Below are 19,440 nucleotides of genomic sequence, written 5' to 3' on the forward strand. Positions count from 1 at the left end.
CTCCGTGAAAGCAAGATTTCGTATACTTTCCGCGAAAAACACGTGTGGCGCAGAAACCTCTGTTGGCATTTGCGATATATCGGATATTCGATGAGAATTTATGCTTCTTTAGTTTTCTTTTACGCACACGTGTGAATGAGATAAAAACAAGAGCAAACACATCGCTATATATAACGGGGCGGCAAGGACTCCCAGATATTTGTTCACGTTTCTTTTACAATAGCAGCATGTTAAATAGTCACAAGCTTGCCTGCTACCTTGTGTTTGGCTGCTTAGTTACTGGAAGTATCTCAAACGATAATATTGATAGTTGTGACAGCGACATGAATGTAAGAAAGCCAAATAGCGATGCTGGAACATCCTCACTCGAATTGGGCGGTCGACTGGCACTTGTAACTGGTGCGGCCAGTGGCATCGGGCGGAGTGTTGCTATGGTACTCGCTCGGGAAAATGTCACCGTAATCGTTGCTGATATCAACACAACCGGAGGACGAGAAACCGTCCGTATGCTTCCAAGTACGTATGACCATATTAACTGCATACGCGAATTTTGGGTGTGGCATGTTTTTTGCAGTTTGTTTTTTGACACCAGGATCATGAGGTATCAAAAGCAGCAAATCACACCCAGTGGTACGTTTCTTCGTAACATCAGACGTTTGATATATATAGACAAACCTAGTACATCTCACTGCATAACACCAGGTTACTTACAAATATCCGGGCAGGAGAATTGGAATGTGAGGACCAATGACGGATGATGCAAGTACTGAAACTAATACGAGGGCTGTATTTCTTTATTCACGTTCCGTTTAAGTGAGATAAAAAAAGAACAAAGGTTAATATTTTTTTATAAAAACATACTGTTGTTACCGTATATTTCGGGTTATAGTTTGAAGTCTATAGATTTTTTGAACTTCAAATTTTAGGCTTTGGGGACTACCTACGGGTGTAGAATATAGGAATTTTGTTTTCCTTAAGATCGTTCGTTATGACGAGACGTAACGTATTTTGCGAATGAAATGTGTTAATCATGATTTATGTATAATACAAGTTTTTTTTTCAGCTTAGAAAGCAGACATTATTCAAGGTGTGCAGTGTATGAAAAGAATGTCATGTCCGACTAAGCGCCTCGTGCGGACTCTGCACGGCGTGCGGACTATATGCTCTGGGTGTAGACAATCTAAGCAAAAACTTTCTTTTTAGGTATAAATGGGTTTTTGCGGACTGTTGCCCGGAAAATACTGTACATATGTTATCTGATTCTTTATGCAAACACCACACAGATAAAGACTAGGGGTGTGAGAATATACGAGATTAAAATTTGAATGACATAGTGATTGACAGAATATATTTATTCGACTCCCCAAATTTCTAGTATTTTATTTGTCGAATAATTTCATTCGTGGAATACCAGTGCCGCTCGCGAAAACCTTTGCTGTGTTACTCCGCTCATATGGCGAGAGTGTCCTCACTGACTTGTGCAGGGTCATAATGAAGCAGTTGCTTCGAGAAGAACACACTAACAAGTTATTTCTGCAGAATGTAGTTATATCTTGTTTCTCGAACGAAGCAGTCATGCTTCCATGTTCTTGGATGCACTCGAGAAAAACCCGTAACGCACGCGCATCGTGACTTTAAATGTGTAGAATCTTGCGCCAGCCGCAGCCAGATCTGTGAACCGTAAAGCTTCTCTCGGTTGTTACGTCCATAACATGGCAAATTATGGTGAAAATAATAGTAACAGCGATAATGAACCGACAGCTCCCGACAATCCGTCGCTCGCCGCTGCGTCGAGCGAGGTGTAATACCCCCTTTTCCCCTTTCATCCGGCCTCAGTGAATGTTATGAACCATTGAAGCCAATCTTAGGTCGAGGTAATTTACGTTAGCGTCTGGAGAAAGTGACGTGCCTCAAGGAAAGCATAATTATGTGCTAAGTCCACAGAAGTGGATTGATTGGAATGACCCTTAGCGTCCGCTGCGGTAAGACGCAAGGTAAAACGTAATATAGGGCTATATGTGGCGCCAGATATCGCCCGATTCTAACGTTTTCTGTCACATCCGTCCATTTACTATGTAGAGTGCCTATACGTCATTCAAAGGGTGCTTCGATGACGAGCAGAGACGAGGGCAAAAAGGAGCTCCCCTCTTATCAGGATCCTCTTTTGTGCCTCGCGGATTTTCGTAGGCGTCCTTTTCTTTTCTCAGAAGATTATAGAAGATTAACCCGTCAATCAAAACAATAAACACATTATACTTTTGTTCACGTCTTTGCGTCTTCTCTTAATCTATGTGATTACATTTGTTTTCTCCTCGACCTTCCTTGCAAAAACCCGTTTGATTACACGACACGAGTGCGCATGCGCGGTAGGGCGATAATTGCATAAATTGAGAAGAAACAACAAAATTCCAAGGTCCTTCAAAAAATATAGAGTCCACGAACGACGATTTTGAGCACGAGGCTCACCCAATATGCCAACGGGAACACTTTAGAAGCGACAGTTATGTTACAATCTTTTATTCTTATCGCGCGCATTAGCGGGTTTGAAGGCGAGGCTTCGTATAACATGGCGGAGTCATTTGAATGCCGTCCTTAATAATAGTTGCAGCCGGGGTTCTCCGTCATTCCATTATGCGTCAGCGAAACCGTCACTCGCCACAAACTTGTACCCGTATCGAGGAAACGGCATGACGCTTCGCAAAGGACGGAGGAAGGTCCTTCGTGAAGGGACTCAGGAAAGAACGTCTCTGGCGACTGACTGCTTTGTTGAGCTCATGATGGAATGACTGAGAACACTGACGGCAACTTTTTTTTCGGGAGAGCATGCAAAAGAGTGAGCCACGTCATGATATTTGTCGGAATACGTGTGGTAAGATATAGGTGGAGTATTTCTGAACATTCTGTGTATATAAAAAAAATGTTACTCTGTTTTTGTTGGTTCGTTTTTTTCTAACTCCGTTCATTGGCAGGTCTCGAAAGGACTGAGAACCGTGACTACAACCCTGACGGGAGAGCAAGGACAGCCAAACGCTATGCCATGTCATAATAACTCTCTTAGTTAGGGCTGTTAAAATACGAGAAGCGTCCGCTCTCCGGAATTGAAACTGGGGTCTCCGCGTGAAAGACAAGCATAGAAACCATTCCGCCACGTATACCTTTTTTTATTGCCGTATGTGGACATTAACTATATCCATGCTTTCCGACTAAAGTCTAATAAGGCATGGCTGAAAGGGTTTCACGCGAGTCACACCGCGGAGTACCGATACAAAATCACGAACGCAAGACGTTGAGCCTTCCACACTTCTAAGACATATTGCATAGATTCAACGAAGTATTCTATAACCTCTACTCACACGGTGACGCGCGTCGCGATAGTTTATTAGCCGAACGTTTTTAAACGACTAGCCAACTAAGTCATGTAGGCCTGGTCGTATAACTTATCTGCGCAGGCCGCATTACTCTACCTTGAAAGCATTAAAAAACAAAAACTGTTTGAATTCATTTTAAACATCCTGTATATTTCTTCAAATTAATTATTGATTGATTTAATTGCTCAGTAAACTTACTTTCACTTGCAGATGGACACCTTAACCACATGTTCCTCTACGTAAATGTTCGAAATTCGACTTCAGTCAAAGATCTCGTCGAATGCGCTGAAAATGCATACGAAATGAACATCAGTATTGTTGTCAACAGTGCTGGGATCCTGCAGCATATAACTCCGCTCGTAAATCTAAGTGAAGAGATATTCGACAATGTAATCAACACCAACCTAAAGGTGAATCACTGAGCTGACTTCCAGTTGTACTTTTTGCCGGATACCTCACGGGTTTTGTACTGTTATAAAGAAATAACCTACAAAACTATTTTGCTCAATATACACACTTATGGTTATATGTGAATGTAGGATACCACGTAAGTTTAATATTCAATGATTGTAATGCCCTTAAAGTTACCGCTAACGGGAGTACCTCTAAGAAATGCATAGTCACGAACTTGTGTTGGCTTCAAGACCTCAAGTGCTTCGTCGGTGTAAGGATCAGAATCGACGACGATCGCCTTGGCTCGTTTCCCTGTAGAGAGGAGGAAGCCGGGAGATACTTGCACCGATGATTTACGCTATGGTATGGTCAGGTCTAGGGAGTGGTGGAGGGGAAGGAGTGGATGAAAATGCTGGTTGCCGTCGTCTCTATCGCTCGAAACTCAAGTCATTCGATGCGTTTACAGTCGCGGCTTGGCTCCTGATTGCCTGCGAGCAGTGCACGCACCGAATCTCCGAGGAATGCTGTAGTGTTTGTTAAGGGGCCAATAGGTATTGGTTTTGTTTGCATGCCACTCATTGGGTGGACGTTTACCACGTTTTATGGGCCTGTTTTTATTTGATAGGCTTGTTTTTTTCAGGAAAAAACATGATAGACCCCTAAAAAAACCCCTAATGCCGCAGACACGCGAAAAAAGGAGATTTTGGTGTGGACTTGGACGCTTTATCTAGTGTCAATCAGGCCGTAATCCCCAAATTTTTGTACAAATAATAAGTTATGTGCAGGTTGTGAAACTAAATTCTCCCAATTAAACCTTTTTGAATATAACAATTTGAAATCTCTTGAATTCGACCCCGTACACCACTTGATGGTTGACACCGAGGAATCGGAACCAGCTCTATCTACCCGAACCTGACATTCCCAACATCCAACGAATCTCTGCTTTCGGTAGAAAGAAAATCAGTTCTCTTTATCAGAGTAATGAAAGCTATAGGTGTCACTAACAAAAAAGATGGTATGCCAAATGAGGATTCTACCTTTTGTTATAAGAGGTGCGCTTTTAAAATTTGTATCCTTAATCATGAATGTTTTCCAAAATTGCCCTTCGGTGCTTTCTAAACCGCGCTATTAGTTTGGTGTGGTTTCTGATGAAACTGATTCACCTAAATTATCCTCGTATACTGGAGGCTGGAATTTAAAATGATTTGTATTTTCGTGTAATTGGAACCTGACTGCGGGTTGAAAGAGGAGAGATATGTGGTTTACCTCTGATAAAAGTAAGCACAAACTATTCCTTAAGTAGCGTCTGTCCTCCTCCAGTTTTAGAAAGTGAGTCAAGGGGATCCATGCCTGTTTTTGTTTGAAAACGTCTCTAGCTAAAACTATACGCAGAGGTGGCCGAAGAATGTGCATTGATGGTTAAGCATTTCGCTGAACAAATACCCGAGTAAAAAGTTAGAAATCAATCACTTCGAATCCCTTCCTACTCCGTCCGTCTGCTAACCGAAGGCGTATAATTGGCGCAACATCTGTAGTCGCCTCCGCGTGAGACACCTGAGGGCATGGGCGTAGACAGGGGGGGGGGGGGGGGGGAGGGGGGGGGGGCTTAGTCTGCTCCGAAAGCCAGCCGACCCTGTAATATAAAATTGCATTTTGACCCCCCACTCCTCTCTGCAACCAAAGTAATAAACCAACTCAGCCACCTCACCCTTTCCCCCCCCCCCCCCCCCCCCAAAAAAAAAAAAAAAAAAAAAAAAAAAAACCTGGCTACGCTACTGGATGGGGGTCGGCGGAAAAAGAACCGAGTACCGCATATATTAGTGTCAGCTTCGGTGATCACGCCGCTTTGGTCGGGGGTTTGTTCTGGACGTTTCCCTCCTCGCTGAGGCGCCTCACCCTGCGTAACTTGTAGAAGAGCCCGGGGGTGTCCTCCGAAACTCTGCCCTAAAACGTCGGCGGACCTCTTTCGTCCTGTGCCACTCCCCGTACCAGAACTCGACATCGACTCGCCCATTGGCAGTTAACCACACCATGAAGGTCACTTTCCCCACAAAACAGCGTAAATGGAAGTTGCACGCAAAAAAGAAAATATAGGCGCTGTAACAACGACAGTGCAAAGCAACCGACGTCATGCAAAAAAATCTTTGACAGAATTCTAAAACTAATATGTTTTTCTTTTTGTTATAATTGTTTTTATATTTTATTGGCAGAACAAAAAAAAAATACCATGCACTGACAATCCACTCAGAAAAAGAACGCATCACTTTTGGCTCCGAACTGTCGTCTTCTAGTGGAGAGTTGTATTGTTCAGTACAGAAGCAAGCGCAAAAGGTGTGCGTTTGCCTTAGTGTTTCGTGCTCCACAATGCGCATGCGCTTGGTCGCAATGCGCCAATTCAAAACGCAATTTCAGCTCCGGGCATGCGCGATGAGGAACACGCATCGCAAACGGACAGCGCCTGCGTTTGCTTGTGTACGGAAGATTAGATTTAGCACTGTATATACACGCGAACGCAAGAAGTGTGAGTTTGCGTCGGGGTTGTGTTCCGCACAGCACGTGCGCTCTTGGAACGCGGTCTTGGATTGGCGAGTAGCAACGACGTGCGCGCGCAGCGAGGAGCACAAAATTCTAACCCAAATGCATAGCGCTCGCGTTCGCTCTATACCAAATAACAAAACTCGGTACTAAAACTCAATATAAGCAAGTTTAAGAGAAGCGCCCGTAGTAGCCACCTTCAATCTTATGTTTCGCCGCCTGTCCCTATTTACCTACGGACCCCGTAGGTAGAGATTTGAAGTTCGTGATTACTAACTTTTTACTCGCGTAAGTTTATGCAATGTGATTTATATGCAGCTGATACGCATTCTTCGGCGATATCTGTACAAAATCTTAGCTTGTATCGTTCAAACCCCGTATTATTCGGTTCTTTCAAATAGATATCAAATCCATTTTATTAGCGCTGTAGATAGAGTGGATTGCTTCTAACATGTATACTATACTCGATACAACTACGTTTTAGGTAAAATCAGTGGTGGTGCCCGAAACCAAACTTTATGGAAGCTACTTTGATAGAAACGCTCCTTTTCGCCGGACTTCAATAATGATGCTTCGAGTGCTGTTAACGTTACATCGTTCTAATCTTTCAACGGTACTCCATCAATATCGAATCACGTTCGCTAGCGAAAATAAGACTTCATTCTTTATAACAATAATGTTTTATGCGGTTCATTTCTCAGATCATTGTCTTTTGTATCTACAGTAAATGTACACATCGCGACATTTTTAGCGCGAACACTACATCGCCGCATTTTTGCATTTTACTTCTAAATAGTATTAGCGAGCACGAAATTTTATCGCTTACAATATAGAACTAAGTAAGAGCTCTTTCAGTAGCAATACTAAATTGGATGACGTCCCTTGGTTTTGAAAAGAAAAACTACAAAAACCGGCGATAGCTTGTTCGCGCTAACAGTGTCGTGCTCTGTACCTTGAATATTCTCTTATTTCTAACGAAGCATTTCGGAATTAATGTTTTCCTTACAATTATATATTATAAACAAATACTCTTCGCCTGCTGCTGCCAGATATTCAGGGTTCGATCGAGAAAGGCGAGCCGGGATGTTTAGGCCGCATGAATAAACTACGCGTGCAGAAAGCTGAAAGTTCACCAGAATGTGACCCAAGAAATTTAAGCCACAAAGGAGAAAGTTTGATATCATTAACCTAAAGGGAAATAAAAAAAATAAAAAAATCAGGATTCATCTTTACGAGCGGACGACGACTCCGGAGAAAAGTGGAACAATGGCGTCTGCTTCGCATCGCGTTTGATAAATGGCGCCACGACATCATGTGTGTCAGAGCCACTGGGTTTAGCTTTGGTATTGCCAGCGAAACGGAAAGGTTGTTTTATATTTTCCAGCGTTTTACTTACACACTGCTTATAGTAATGAAAATGGTCACAACTCTTGACGTGGTAGGTGAACAGACTCACTACGTTATTGAATTGACCCCTTTTGCCTCTTTTCTTTTTAAAAAAAAAGCATAGAAAAGTTTTAAAAAGCGAGTATAAGAGGCGAAGTTTAGTCAATTTTTGTCCTGTGAATTTGAATAGCAGAAGCATTGGATTCGAACGTATCAATAAACGCAAGAAAGAGAAAAACAAAAGAGAAAACGCTGGGTGTGACTTTATATTTAAAGGCTACGTCTGCCTTGAGCGTGCCGCTTATGAGAGAACGGGAGCACCGCATTTTGCTGCTCGAGTAAGGCTTGACGAAAGCGCGCTCCGAACAAGAGGGGAAGGGGGGGGGGGGGGGGAGTTTCAGCGCTATTTCGTAAGCCCTGTTGTGCCTACTTGTTGCATCAATTTGAAATACAATTTTGACAATCCTCATTCTAAAACCAAACAAAAACAATTAAGCATTTTTCTTCATGTACAAATTTATTTTATGTTTTTTCATCAATATTTATTACCAACAAATAGACTGCACAAATAATAAGTATGCTTAAAAAAAAAAGTTAGAAATCTGAAAATATTGGGCCACCTCATCGAACTCTAGCAGAAAAGAAGCTTCTCGCTTTTTGCGCTGTGCCCACGGATCCCGACTTTTTTTTCTTGATCATGATATAACACGTTCATATAAAACATTCAGACACCGCCGACTTGACCGCTACGGGAAGTAGCCGCATTTGATGAGCACCTATCGAGTGTCCAGTCCGGGTGGATACCGGCTGTTCTGTGAATTGACCTGTCCGTCAAGGTGAAACGCTCCCTCGTCTGTGAAAATAAGAAAGTCCGAATTGTTTGTGCGTGTGTGTGGCCGGGGGGGGGGGGGGGGGTGGACCCGATCTTTTGAATCTCTTCGCGGCAGAGGTCCAGCCGTCGCGGCAGAAGTCCAGCCTAAGTCTTCAGCTTCTGCAGAACGTGCCTCTTGTAGGCTCGCATCTTGTTCCGGTAAATGATCCGACGCACAATAAAGACGGCGACGCCAAACAAATGTGCCGCTCTTTTCGTCGATAGATGCCGGTCCGCTTTGAAGGCTCCCATGATCCCGTAAAAGAACTCTTCCTTTTGCGGCTTGCTCGAGGAGACGTGCTTCGTGTTGGCGATGCTGCCCACCTCCCCGAAATGCCGAACCCACTTCCAGATTGTTCTCTTCGACGGTGGCTTCCAACGGCGCTCGAGACGGTATTTACTATGGAATGCGCACTCGCTTGGAGCTTTTTTCCTCTCAGTACCCAGCACGGCATTTGTGCGTTGCTTTTGACTTTGTCGCCTTGTAAGGTACGAAATTCCAGCGAAAAGAGAATTAAGATAGAAGTTATCACCAGGAGGACCGGTGTCCGAGTTCCCGGAGTGCGAGTAAAGCAAACGAGGTCTGCTAGAATTATTCATTTGAGAAAAATTATATCTGAGCAAATGCACACAACGACCACAGTGTACATTTTCTTTTCTTTATTTTCGTTGAATTAAAAAATAGTGTGTAAGCAAAACACAAGCATTTATTGAACAACGATTGCATCTTGGCGTCAAAGCCACAGCTAGTGATTCCGGCACTGACCGCGGACACGGACCAGAGCCGTTTATACCGAGAGAGTTTCGCTAATGGGCGGAGCTGTTTGCGCGCTGGAAACAGCGGATTTCGAGATAATATAAATGGCGTTACTTCTGCGTCTTCTTGATTCTTAAGAAATCGCATAGAGTTTCTATAAATCAGAGCCATAAATTGGCGGACCGATGTAGTCACCCCCAGTTGTCAGACTAGGCGGAGGCTAAACTCTCTAAGTATAAACGGCTCTGACACTCACGGAGTGATGCGTCATCTGTGTGGTGCGACGCAAAGCAGACGCGATTGTTTTCCCAATTTCTCCGGAATTGTCGGCTTGTAGACATCCGTACTTATCTTATTTTATCTTTTGATCCACGTAATTTCATTATCTCGAACTTTTCATTCTAGCTTATATTTCTTGGTCACATTCTAGGGAACATTCAGCTTTCCGCGATGCGTAGTTTTTTATGCGGGCTAAAAAGCAGTGTCTACCTTTCTCGATCGAACCCTGTCGATCAATGCTGAACATGTGCCTCGAGTGGATAAGGCAGGAAACAGCTTTAATTTCGCGTCTTACCATAATCCGCCCTATTTTCGTATGACACGTCGGTCTTACCTTAACATTTGTTAAGGGCAGAAATACAGCGGTAGAGGCAAAGTGACGGAACCTTCTTTTTGGAAACTTGGAAACCCTGCATATTTTTGTTTTGTCTGCAACTTTCTTGACTACCAAAACATGCATGAAAATCTTGTGAGTTTCCGACAGTTAAGCAACCGAGTACGTATCTTAATGATTAAAACGCGTCCCTCGATCATGACAATGCTTCTGTCCATAACATAGATGGCTATCTCAGTGATGAAACTGAAACTTGTTTACTCGCCCTTGGAGTAGGCTTAATGCAAAGGTTTAGTAATTTGATACAACAAATTCATCCAGCAAAGGAACTGTTGGGGAAAACGTCTATCAAAGGCACGTAATTAATGAATGCAAACAAGATGAAGCCCCAGATTGATGTTGACTGACGTTCGACATGTTAAGACAAAGTTTCCATAACTTACCCATATTGATGCCGAGCTGTATTAAAGTTCTACATTATTTTAATCTGCGTTTGCTTCGATTGACTCACTATAAGTGCTGACAGCACGAGCAATTGCAGACACTTTTTGATATTTCTTTATTATATATCCATGCTTGTCTCGATGTTTGAGTCTAGAAGGTTTACAAAATTTTTGCTTTCGTATATTGCAGACTTGTATGAATCAAAGAACTATTGAATTGGGTAACACTGACTGCATCAGAATAAATAGTGTGCTCTGTAAACTCTTAGAAGGAAAGTCGGTTAACCAAACGGTTATGTGAAGTAATATGTGTGACACAGTCGTGAGACCTAATCCCACCTATTTCCCGGTCATATGCAGCAATTCTTACGACCAGATATCCTTACAAGGTAGAAATATATATTAATTTTTTTCTGGGAACGTCTTTTTTTTTTAGAAATTCAGATATAATATTGTTAAAAACAAGGGAGTTTCAGTCTCTTTTTTTTTTAGGTCAACCATATTTTGTTAGATTGAAGGGATCAAATAAAAACCGGGTGACGCAAATTTTAAATGAATTTCCCAAACCTTCACACAACCTTTTCGATGTTATAATTATATTCCAGGTCTGTTATATCAGTCACTAGCCTCTAAGCAAATATATTTTGCTAAATATGTTTGTTTGAAACTTAAATATCCAAAATGTTGCGATGATACCGTCGGCAGCATGGTGAACACGACACGCAATGACAGAAGATAGAATGACTTAAGGAGGCCGAGCCATCTCGTGGAGCCTACGCCGAGATGACCATGAGCGCCGCTGACCCGTCGTCGTCTTCACGTTCCTCAACATATTGTTACGAATGAAAAAAGATAGACAAATGTAGAATTCAAAATAAGTGCTTAACGGGGCGAACTGGTACCGCACACATAAACAAAATCCAACATATCTTGTGCCGTCTGCAGAGGGGTGACATCTACGAAGCAACGCCCTACCTCTGCATTTATATACGCGGTGAATTCACGAAAGTTCCGAACCAGAACATGCCTTGGCAGCCGAGAATATCTTGATCAAACTTTCCAGAAGATCGGGGCAAAAAGGGCGTATACTTCAACCCCGTTCCTCCTTATAGCAGTCTCTTGCGTTTCCAACTACAGCACGCACGCGGCAACATTTCCTGCTCATACGGTCTCGCACATTTATCAGAAATAGTATATACAGTGTCTTTCTGTTCTGAGTAACCCTTCACTATTTTTGGTTTGTTTCTAAGAAACTTTTTTTTATTTTTTGAGTACACGTGTATAGTATTAAATTCGCTCATTCATTCTTAAATGACAAATATGGTTCTTAGGCGTTCATTATTAAATCCTACAGAACTGACAAATATTTATTTAGGTCGTCTTTAATATCATCGCGTAGCTGTCGCAGATCTTGAGTAGTTATCAGCAATGAATAAATAAACGTATATATATCAAATGGAGGGTTATCGTACCAATAACTATTTTTTTACGCGCGACTCCAAAACAAGGTGAATACACTATATACTTGTATTGTAGTGAGATAGCTAGCTAGCGAGGAGATAAATCCTCAAATAAAAATATTAAGGCTGTTAAATTGTGCTGTATCGGGATGTGTTTAGTGATATCATTTATTTTGCTTCATTTCGATTTGCTTGATATATTTAAACATATATTAATACTTGTAATATGCCTTGGTGTTGAAGTAAAAATAGGTCGTAATAGACTGGTTTCATCGCATGGCAACCGCAGAATCGAATGCCGCCTTTTTTGCTTGCAGGGTACATTTTTGGTGACCAAAGAAGCGGTGAAGCACATGCTATCACGGAATGTAACAGGAGCAGCTATTGTGAACATAGCCAGCATACTTGGCAAGGGTGGCTTTCCAGGAATCGGCGCCTACACAGCCTCCAAGGGTGGCGTCATTGCGTTCACCAAGTCCGTCGCCCTTGAGCTGGCGACCAAGGGCATTCGGGTCAACGCGATTCTGCCCGGCCTTACTAACACTCCCATGATTCAGAAGTACTCAGAAGGCGATATAACCAGAAGGCTAGTGGCAATGATTCCCATGCGGCGTATCGCGGAGCCAGTCGAAATCTCGGAAACAATTCTTTTCATGTGCAGCCCCAAAGCGTCCTACATGACCGGAGCTTCGATTGACGTTGCCGGAGGTACACAGACATAAGTAAATGTTTGTGACGAGTGCTTCCGATTTAAAATATAGCCTCAAACACTGAAGAATATATGATGTTGAAACAAATTAATTCATGGGTAGGATTAAAATTTCGTAAAGAAACACTAATAAGCTTCTGCAATTACCAAATAAATTCCTACGAAAAATTCTCTCTGTGCCTTTTATTTATTACTTGTCATATTTCTTTAACTAAAACATACTGAAAAATACTGTTTATATCAATTTCTTCGTTTTCCATAGTTTGTGGCTCGGCGGAAATTAGATGGGGATAAGCGCTACAATAAATATACTTATCAACGCAACTTGGCTAATTTTCCTACCAATCACATTATTGGTACGTCAGATTGCAGTTTCAGTGTTAAAAATATTCATTGTTCGTGACTAGATTGATTAATAAAACTAATAAAAGAGAGAACTTGTGATGAAATATTAAATGATCATTTGTTCCGCTTTTTTTAAAGCGCGACTCTGAAACTGGATCTCCCCAAAAATATTAAAACTTCTGCCGCTGTACCACGTGTAATATCTAAGTAAAAGGTTTGAGCACCTCAATAGAATCTTTTCGTCGCACCCCTGTCACAAATATACGACGGGAGAGTGGGACAATCCTTTGTGTCAAGTTATTAATGCAACTAGATATTGATTCGGTAAGGATTCGTCGCCACCCAAATAAGTTAGAGCTGCTCGGATTGCTTTATCGCGAATATTTCCTATAGCATTAAAATACGTAGTTAATTACGACAGGATTGGTTGTTAAATACTTCAAAGTATTAATGCGATTTGTTTATTAGCTTGGACTTTGAGTTGGCTATTCTTATGTACAAATTCGACACGTGGGTTAGTCGAAATTTGCTAAGTTGCAAACATAGTTTTGTACTGCTGAGATCTCCCTAACCTTTTCTTATGTAATAAGGTATACAGAAGATGCATAGTCCTGCCGTTTTGTCTCCAAGATTTGTTTCTTCTGTCACCCGGTCTCTTTAGGGCAATGCACTCAAGAAGCGGAAGTCTGTAGACTGTTGAGGCATTTTATATTTTCTAAACTGCCACAATGCTCTTTTGTTTTATGTGCTTGGATCTATTGCTTGTTTTTGAATTAAACTGAAGCATTTAAAGTGACCACATAAATCGGTTTGCCAACCTATCGTGCTATAATTTACCACAGTGGTGCCTAAAGGTAATGGAAGCATTGTACCAAAATATAAAAAAAGAAAAGAACTTGCCTGAGTAAAGAGAAGTAAAAATAAACACCATAACTGTGTGTTTTCTGCCTCCGGCGCCCGTCCCGTAACCGCACACTCTCCGACTGGCGCAACAACCGTCAGATGGCGGCAGCGGTCCCGGCTGCTTGCGGAACCTTTCCTACGGCGGCTGCAGCTCAGCAGCCGCCCAGTCGCACCAAAAGCAGACGACATCTAACTGAGATTACTCCACGAACGACCGTTTTTCTGTGTTGTGTCTATTTAATGGGTTCTATTTATAGCGAAAGCGATCACGAACATTGCAGCACCAAAAAAGCGCGCAACGTTTATTATAAAAAGAAAGGTGTCTTTTTTTCGAGAGACTGGGTGGTTGCTGAACTACCGTAAGCCGCCGACCGCGCTGCCGCCATCTTCCGGTCGTTGCGCAAGCCAGAGGGCGCGCGGGTAGCAGGCGGAACCGTGTGTAGAGAATACCAGTTGTCGTGTTGTTTATTTTTAAGACAAATAATTTCCTTTTTTTTAGAGATGTTTTCACTACTTTTAGGCGCCTCAGTGGTATATTGCAGCACGATACTTTACCGAGACGATTTATGCGATCAATCTAAAGGTTTCACCAGGGCTCGGTGGCACGCGTTCGATGTTTGAATAATTTTCTCTCAGCTAGCACCGGGAATACAGCCTGTCAATGTGGAATGTACAGAAAATAAGATATTTCGGTAATTATAAAAAAACCGCTTTTGATGCTAATTTACCTCTTGGGGTTTAGTGTTCCAGAGCGATTAAAACACGGTGAAAGGAGCAGCTCGCCATGAAACAATCGTTTTACTTCGATATATTTCCTGTAATACTAAGTTAAAGGATGCTATTCGGCATGTACCTCCCACACAGCATTGCCGAAGAAGAATTAAGGTTATTCCTACCCGATATACTTTTCTTAGCCCCTTGACAACCTCCGCTATTTCTTTTTCTTGTTTAAAGAACATCCGAAATGTACGTGTGCAAAATTTGTTTTGGCTACATATAGAAATTTCAAGTTATTTTGAACGTAGTTGAGATTGTCTTGCACTACGCAATAATTATTTCAAATAAAACGAAAAATGATTATGAAAGCAGTAAGTTCCACATTTTTATTATGTTTATAAAAATAGTTTTATAAACGGATAAAAGATAATACGAATAATGAGAGCTCGTAACCTAGGCGGCATTCAATCTTTCCTTCTTTTTTTTTAATACTGTGACAGGTATTTGGCTTTTACGAGTTTATCGCACGAAGGTGGGGATGTTATAATGTGGCCCGCGGAGGCGGTCATTATTGTTTTTTGTTTTTTTTCAGAATATAGTTGAAGCTATGCGAGTTGAATTTAAATGTGACCGACTAATTCATGAACGTCGTTGAAATGTATTAAAATATGAACGGCACTTACCAGGCAGATTATTCAGAAAAAAGAACGCTTACGCAAAACAAGGCAGTGTGAGATGCTATCGCACTTCAACAACAATCTGTGCAACTATTTCGGCAATATTTTTTTCTCAAGCTTGAACATTACACCGAAGCTCTACTGTTCTCTTGAAGCATGCGTCGTATAGTACTTTCCGACAGTAATTGCACCAGATGCCATGACTGCCTTTCACCTCAGTATCACTGTGTTGTAAAACTTCGCAGTGAAGTTAGAAGTGCCATTTGTACAAAAAAAAAACTATTTCGATCTTTTTTACACAAGGTAATGTACATAAGCTCTCCGTATGGGACATTCAAAGTCGTTCCAAAAGTGCAATTTCTAATTCCCTGTCCAGAGGTAACATTAGCCGTTCGAATCAGACGCCAAGGTTTTAGAGCTAACTGTTTTTTTTTTATTGAATATGTTGAATATGAATATAAGTGATCATTTCAAAATATTGTCACGAATGACAAGTGATGATGCGATAATAACTGAAGAACCTAAACTTTTAATGGGGGCGAACTTGCGCCCAGAAATAAAAAGGAAACAGAAGATAACAGCAGAGCGTCGAGAGCGTCGAGGTTGGCGAAAGAGCAGAGTCGAACGCTGGGGCGAAACTGAGTGCAGCTTGCCACGCGGAGCCCTTTTTGTACACGTGTGGGCTTCTCGAACAATCGACCGCAGAAGGTTCGCGCATAGAACATTCTGACTTCAAACATGCAACAGAGTTCTCGAATTTCCGAGAACAGTAATGGAGCATAGCCTCCTATATACGGACAAAGCCTTGCAGATCGCCACGAGACGCGGCCGTCGAGATGCGAATAGTGGAGCGGCAGACAGCGGATGAGAGGAGAGCCACGTGACTAGCGCCCCGTTGCGGCGAGACGCGGAAACACACATTTCCCAAGCGAGGCAGTGTGTTTGGGGTCCTCGCTGCCGTAAAAGACATTCGCTGACGTTCAGGTTCCTTGATAAATGGCTCTTAGATGCTCTGTGCTACCAGATCCTCGCGCTCCAAATCTGCGACCGGGCAGTCTATGGCTTCGTCGTCAAGCAGCCAGGCGTTGCGAGCATAGAGGAGGCTATGGCTCGAGCCCCCTTCTTCCGCGTCTTCATCCTCCACAGCCTTGTGGGTGTAACCTTCAAATAAGTTTGCAATAATTTGGGAGGCGTACTTCTTTTGTACGTTTAAGAAATTTGGACTTAGTTTCACCCACACCCCATGAACAGGACAACTAAAATCCATCAATATAGATACACCAAGAGTAGCAATGAAATTAGCACACATCGGCAAGTAACCGACACACGTCATTAAAGGTCAATCGTCGTACCTTTCAAAGATCCAGTTATTAGCACCGATCATTTTGACACGGAAATATAGCAGGTACGTAAACTAGGCGCGAGCGTCTGGAATTTTAGCCATTGTTGTTAATATATTTCTGTGCCGGGAGCAATTTTGCAATGCAACGAGGCCCGCCCGGAGCTGCCAAAGTTATATTTTAATCGATGTTCCCTCGTTTCTAAGGCGAAATATAGTTGTTAAGTTTTTATTTCTGGCTAATTTATATGTTGAAATAGTTATGGGTAGATATGGTATAGAAATACCAAAGATTTAGTTTTGTTTGAGTTACACAAACCAAAGATGTACGCGGAGCACACTTGCCAGTATTTTGAGCTACATGGATTGAGTAGGAGTTTATTGCCACAAATAGCATTGATTTCTTGGCCAGGCTGTGAAGTGGAGTGCAAAAAATAGGTCCAGTATTCCTTAAATTTTGATTAAAAATTTAGACAGACAAATATACTTCGATTTCTTGCAAGCTTATGTTGGATTTGTGGTAACCCACGTAGCATAGTTCTTTAGGTCGAAATTTCAGACTTCTCTTGGAGTTTAAGTTCTTAAAAAGCTCGAAGGTGTAGATCCAAACTTGACTTTCTTCGGCCGGAGACTGGGTACATTGACTGTCAATAGCCACAGGAGCGCCAAAAGTAGCCCTTATTTAGAGACAGATTTTTTATGTAAAAAACGTTACGCTTGGGCAGTTATGTGACTAGCCACACAATAGCTACTAAAACGGAAATATAAATATTCTGGCACAAACTAACGCCTCAGAGCGAAACCGCTTTAGGCCCAAAAGAAACTTCGATCAGTGCCAAGCTTGTGCCCAGTAAGGTGTTTTCCCTGGCGTGATACCTGGTAAAGAATATGAAAGCAGGCGAAAGTCAGTACTGAAACAAGCGTGACTGACATATCAGTCACGCGGTCCGAAACCTCTCCGGCGCTCCCCGAATAATTTTACACACCGGTAAAAGTTAACAGGTACACACACTCTAAGAAAAAGGGGAGCGCGACTTAGTCCCCGAAGGGAGCAAGTGCGTTGCCACTACCATTAGTCCACTTGGGGACTAACTGGAAGTGGAGTAACAGTTGCGCCCCTCCATTTGTCTCTCGCACTAGCACCGTTGTGACTAACTTTTACACCGCTTCAATCGCACCTCGAGGACCAACTGTTAGGCCCTTGCACTTGGTCACCTGGGACCAACTGTTACACCGTTTCAATTGAACCCCGAGGACGAACTGTTAGGCCCTTGCACTCGGACCCCTGGGTCTAAACGTTACACCCTTCGATTTAGACCCCTGGGACTAAAGGTTTATCCTTTGCATTTGGGCCCGAGCCACAAATTTTCAAAACGAAATTGTGCAGTTCAGGTTAAACATAGCTTTATTGCCTCGTAGATACACATCGCATTCAAGGATGACTGAAGTCAAAGTTCCTGAGCGGTAGACTCCACGATAAGGCCAAATTCCGAAGAGTGCACTTGCGTCGACGATGGCTTGAACACTGGGACGGCTGTCTAAACCGGTCGTGGTCCAAGCACCGTCTATTGGGGTGCCTGCAGCTTCTTGCCTGTTTGCGAGGAATTTAGATTATTAGCAACAGGGGCAGCGTGAAATACCCAATCGCTCAACAAAAGTATGAGATATAACACATACACATTAAAATAACGAATAGGCCACTAAAGTGCTACAATGGTTCACATCTAACATGCGATCTGTTGACAGCAGACCAGCGCAATATTATATTTTTAGTAGACCGTTCGCTGCGAATTACAGACCCAGCGCGTGCGTGCTCAAACTACGCTTCAAAGTGACGGAACGAGCTCCCGCCATGAACGCGAAAGTCTGTACAATCAAATAAATATCTCCATTAAGGTGCAACCCCACCGTGCATGACTTTTCGGTGCTTTTCCGACGGCTTATAACTTTCTATGTATCTTGCAATTATAACGTTAGTTTCAAATTATAGAGCAGTTTTTCAACAATGCTTTAATGTCTTAATATCACGATTATTTTTAGTTGTTAGTTAATTATTTGGCTTTTAATAGACCACAGTCTCTAATATTAAAAAAATTATTTCTCGAGTTATAACGTCACATCGTCCAGATATTTTACGTGAGCGTTCGGTTAGATGTAATAAAATAAAAAAGTAAGCAACGAACTGTACAGATAATGTACATTTTAAAATAAAAAAATAAAGTTTAAAATTGTAATAATTTATGGCGCAATAAAAACGCAATCACGTCAACTAATCAAAATAACGAGACATTAAATTATGAAGCATCCCTCGATATTACATTTTCCTGAACTTCCATATCGATATATTACACGTTAAGAATATTATAAGACCTCAAACCTTTCCCATTCAGTAAGGCGAATTGCAGTTTCTTAATATAAAGTACAGATGGCGACACGTGTTCAAGAACAGCTTGATGTGCATTTTCCGTCGTGTGCCGCTTGGAACGCCACGTGAAAGACAGCAAAAGCGCCAGATGTCAGGGTGTCAGATGCCTGGATGCCCGCAGTGAGCGAGCCAGAGATGTGAGAACGAGCGCGAGGCTGCGGGTGCACCAAAGCTACTTTTGCGCGCGTTTTACTGTGCGTCGGTACACATGCCCGACGCGATCCAAATGAAATGGGCGCCATGAAATGCATTCTGCCATTTCAGATTCCGCCACGTATGCGAAAACATTTTAATGTTTTTATCACTTGCATAAATCATTTACGATATCAAACTATGCTTGTTGGAATGGTTCGACTATATTTTGTTTCAAAAACCACCTCGGCGGCTCTGAAGTGGCAATGACATTAAAACGTCTCAGTTCCTCTCAGCCAACGGGCTGGCCCATGAATCTATATTTGTCGGGTTTAATTACCGGCCGAGGTGCCCGCAATCCGACGGA

General features: G+C 42.3%; 1 protein-coding gene across 1 annotated transcript; it reads left to right on the forward strand.

Moving 5' to 3' along the window:
* Positions 1–227: 227 nt before the first annotated feature.
* LOC115321247 ((3R)-3-hydroxyacyl-CoA dehydrogenase-like) lies at positions 228–12,548 on the forward strand. Its single transcript, XM_040215632.1, has 3 exons — positions 228–516; positions 3,579–3,778; positions 12,144–12,548. The coding sequence occupies exons 1-3, from the start codon at positions 228–230 to the stop codon at positions 12,546–12,548; spliced, it is 894 nt and encodes a 297-aa protein (XP_040071566.1).
* Positions 12,549–19,440: the final 6,892 nt, after the last annotated feature.

Source organism: Ixodes scapularis, unplaced genomic scaffold (assembly GCF_016920785.2).
Source record: "Ixodes scapularis isolate PalLabHiFi unplaced genomic scaffold, ASM1692078v2 PGA_scaffold5__190_contigs__length_132052651, whole genome shotgun sequence".
Classification (NCBI taxonomy): domain Eukaryota; kingdom Metazoa; phylum Arthropoda; class Arachnida; order Ixodida; family Ixodidae; genus Ixodes; species Ixodes scapularis.